The 3,902-nt window shown below is 41.0% G+C and overlaps 1 protein-coding gene across 2 annotated transcripts; it reads right to left on the bottom strand.

The window, feature by feature from the left end:
- Positions 1–865: 865 nt before the first annotated feature.
- On the bottom strand, positions 866–3,581 carry LOC128736302 (syntaxin-7). 2 transcript variants are annotated; one of them, XM_053830777.1, is made up of 5 exons: positions 3,323–3,581; positions 2,240–2,628; positions 2,009–2,174; positions 1,674–1,944; positions 866–1,609 (listed from the first exon to the last, which is right to left on the bottom strand). In XM_053830777.1, exons 2-5 carry the CDS (start codon positions 2,500–2,502, stop codon positions 1,431–1,433), a joined length of 879 nt encoding a protein of 292 aa, XP_053686752.1. In that variant the 5' UTR covers positions 2,503–2,628; positions 3,323–3,581; the 3' UTR covers positions 866–1,430. The 2 variants fall into 2 exon arrangements, with proteins under 2 accessions (XP_053686752.1, XP_053686753.1); XM_053830778.1 differs by lacking the exon at positions 3,323–3,581 and adding an exon at positions 2,967–3,110.
- Between the last annotated feature and the right edge of the window lie 321 nt (positions 3,582–3,902).

The raw sequence follows: 3,902 nt of genomic DNA, 5'->3' as shown, positions 1-3,902 counted from the left end.
ATACGACCTTAGTTTCCACCGTGGTTGGTTACCCGATCTCCGCTAAGGTTGCTTGTATTCCGGATGGTGCCACAAGGAGGCAAATTCACACTCGTTTATGATATGACTCTTCAGATCTCGGCAGATTGCCCTTACGCGATCTGTTGAGCTTATCATAAAGCAATGCGTGCATGTCATGTGTTTCGCAGTCTCGTTCTTCGCTAGTTCTCGTACGGCGTTGCAGCAACTTAACCTCATTCGTATCCTCCACTAACGGCTTGCATTCGTCATAAAACAAGTCATTTCTTCCGTTCACAGCCGTCCGTCGTACCTAGCTGTGCTACGGATTTCCTTTCAGCCAGCATCGAAAGTAGCTGCACTGATAGGGCTGCCTTCATCTACTCCAACGGACTCAACTCAGTTCCAGAATTTGTAGTTTCGCAGAGTTGTTTAACCTAAAGGGCCAAAAAGAATGCTACGTCAACGCGTCCGTCAGCGTTATTCTGACAGTTTTCCCACTTTTCCCATGGGTTTGCTGTCTCCTCGATGCACCGCCATCTTGGATATAGATTTCTGGAAAATTGTTTCGTTCAGTCGTTGGATGTCAGTTAGACGCGGTTCGAGCCGCTCCTTCATGATATAAAGCAGACCAGACCGTTATGCTATAGTTCTCGCATCATCTTTCGTTGATATTGTCAGATGATTTCAATAGGTTTACCTTGATAAAAGTAGAAATAGCAAAAAAAAAAATCGGTTGCTAAAATCGTGACTATTTGTATTACAACTTTTCATCTCCGTTTGACTAAAACTGTATCCTCCAAATAATGATGAAAACGTTCCAAAAGACACGTTGGGTTAACAGTAAAACAAAACATCTTTGGTCGTGGATATCTTTATTGTATAATCATAAACTTTGCAGTTTTTTTTTAAACACTAAACATTACTTTCGATTGAATGTGTGATTTTGATTGCCAACATTACTATTCCCATTACTCTTCTTACTGAATGTATGAATGTACACAGGTAGTAAGCTAAGCAAATATGTATCGAATGTTGTATGTTATATTCGTATAATATTTCTATCGTAATGTAGGAATATAACGATAAAGCCGAACAGATATGAGTTCAACGTTGTGAAAATATCATAGATGAAAATTTAAAGTTACCGTTTTGAATATTTCTAAGCCAATGTATGATAGATTAAGAATAGAAAAAATTTATTTCCTAGAAATATTTTCTTCGCAAGTGGATTAATACAACAGTAAACTTATACTACCGACTCAAAATTTATAAAATAATTTATGAATGAGAATAATGAAACATAAACTTACAATTGGAAAATACAGGTGCTAAAATACACGTCCTGTAAACCGATTTATCCTAAGACTAAACTAGTAATTAAACAAGCCCGTTCCGCAGCTAACAACAATATGTTTTAGGATGCGGATTTTTTAGTTTTTCAGCCTGGAAACAATTATACCGGTGACAATCACTCCCAGTATCACAGCGATTATCAGCAGAATGATAACCTTGCGGCGGTATCGGTTCTGATACTGGGCCGCTTTGACCAGTTCAGACGTCCCAGACTCTACATTTCCCACCGTGTTTTCGATAGTGTTCTCGATGGTATCTGAAAAAAAAAAGAGTTTAATCTGTGACGGAGCTTTGTCTGCCAAGTACAAAACGAATCTTACCAAGAACATCTCCCTGTTGGTTGGCGATACCGGCAAGCTCCGTCATGATCCTCTGTACATCTAACACATCGGCTTCGATTGCGCGAATTTTCGCATCGCGTTCGAGCCACAGGTCATTTTCGAACTGAAGATCTTGATGTAGCTGCTGCTGTTGTTTCAGGAGAAGCTGTTCCTCGGTAACGTTGCTGCCGTCACCAGAACCAGATGAATTAAACTCATCTGGCTGGGAGGGGTTAACGATCAGAATCTGCTTCAGCTTTGATGCGACGATCTACAAGTTTCAATTGAAATGTGTTTCTTCTTCTATATATTTAAATTGTTAACCGAAAACGTACCTGTTGGCTTTGACTGTACATTCGTACTATCTGGCTAAATTCCGTGGTTAGCCTTTGGACCATCAGTTTCTGCGCCTTGTCGCCCCTTTGTACAACCACTTTTAGCCGCTTCAAGTCTTTGCTGGTCGTGGCAATCATTTTATTTGTTGTTGTCTGTACGCTATGTCTGTAACAACATGCACATTCATTAGCATTGATAACACACCGTCGAATAACAAACCGGAAACTTACACATTTTCCCTCAGCGCCGCGTTATCCTTCGTGGTACCAATGCATTTAGCTAACTTATCCAAAGACAGCCAGCTCTGCTTGACGGTTTTCGAGTTACTCGCAATGGACTCACTCAGTGAGATGAATTCCGTCGGGCTAAAACCGCCAGAATTGTTATCGTCCGGTGGCATACTGGCGATGCCAGTGGTGCTGATGGCGCCGTAATCGCGCGGCCAGCTCCCGCTGCCGGTGCGCGAAGAACCCGCTCCTTCCTGACGTGCCATCCGCTGCTGTTTTTTGTTTTTTTGGATGAAAAAACCTAAATCCGACCCGATGCAAACGGATGTGCACTGACAGCGAGCGGGTTAAAGCAGCGATAAGCTCAAGACTATCTGCGTGAAATAATGACGCTGGAAAAAACATAGTAAATAATGCTACGATTACGCTCGGTCCAGTAGCGATGATGAACTGCTTATTCATTAAAGTTCGGTATTGGAAAGATAATGGTTGACTGAAAGATCTTGCTAATGATTTACAATGGCGTCACATAATTTAGGAGGCTTAAAGAAGTGTATTGAAATTTAGAAAAAAATTACCTGACCAATGTACGAAAATTCTTTAAAAATAAAACGTTCAGTACAGTCTGTAATCTAATTACGATAAAGTACAAATTTTAACAAGCCACCTAAGTACTAAGTTCTGTTTGTTGTTTCATACCAACTAGAACTAAATGTGTTCGCTCGCCTACCTGTTGAAATTGTTAAATGCAAATTCAGACGTACACTAAAATATCCGATAGTTAAATATCCGGATCATAATTTTACTTTTTCACAAACATTTTACTGTACAATTGCCTTTAGAGTTTTTGTTGACCTTTAACAATGTCTTCCCTTGAAAAGCCATATAAAACTGGTACGATAAAAAAGAGTACAAAACTGAAATTTGATATCCTTTCTTGTTCATCTAGCCTGAACTTATTTTCCAGCTTTATCGGCTGGCTGGATTAAACTCTCAGCCGGATGAGTCAGATTGAGCTTATGACGGTGAAATGCTTCTTATTTTGCAGGTAGTAAGCAAGCAAACAAACAAAAAACGCATACTTACGGGTGACAAAAGTACTCCTCCCCTGCGGCACTAGCACGAACCACTCCTGCTGCTAACTAATCACGAATGAACAACGGCAAACAATGTCCGCGGCTAGCCGAAAATTCCGGATTTCCAGTTTCCAGTGAATTTCACTCAGTAGCACCACTCGCCGTCGACGTTTTTGTGCTGACCCATCATCACAATATTCAAGAGAAAAAAGACCTTTGCGTTGTGACTGTGTTATGTTGCTGGTATTTTTCCTTCTCCTAGTATGAAGCCACGAACAGGGCAGCGATAGAGATTGATAACCACTGCCGTTTGTCTCGTTCTTCTTTGTTTCTTTGCTTTGTTTATGTTTGTCGCATCAGCTGTCAGGCTGTCACAATAAAACGGAACAGTGTTGCAAGCCGTTTCGCTTCTCCGTTTTGCGATCGTGCAGCGCCAATGTGCTTCTTAGAAGGTGTGGAAGAAATTTAACGCGAACCTACCCGAAAGCATAGACGCACAGACGGAACTTATGCGTTAATTTCACTGTCCATGCAAAAACTAACCCTTTTTTGGAAAAGCGTCCTTTGTAACGTGACCGCGCTCGAGGGTC

The sequence above is a fragment of the Sabethes cyaneus genome, chromosome 2 (assembly GCF_943734655.1).
Source record: "Sabethes cyaneus chromosome 2, idSabCyanKW18_F2, whole genome shotgun sequence".
NCBI lineage: Eukaryota > Metazoa > Arthropoda > Insecta > Diptera > Culicidae > Sabethes > Sabethes cyaneus.
This window is presented reverse-complemented; position numbering and strand designations above follow the sequence as displayed.

Coding starts and splice junctions, on each gene's coding strand:
- LOC128736302 (XM_053830777.1), bottom strand. CDS start 2,502: ATGGCACGTCAGGAAGGAGCGGGTTCTTCGCGCACCGGCAGCGGGAGC. Junction 1,945..2,008: donor TGTACAGTCAAAGCCAACAG/GTACGTTTTCGG, acceptor TGAAACTTGTAG/ATCGTCGCATCAAAGCTGAA. Junction 1,610..1,673: donor CCAACAGGGAGATGTTCTTG/GTAAGATTCGTT, acceptor TTTTTTTTTCAG/ATACCATCGAGAACACTATC.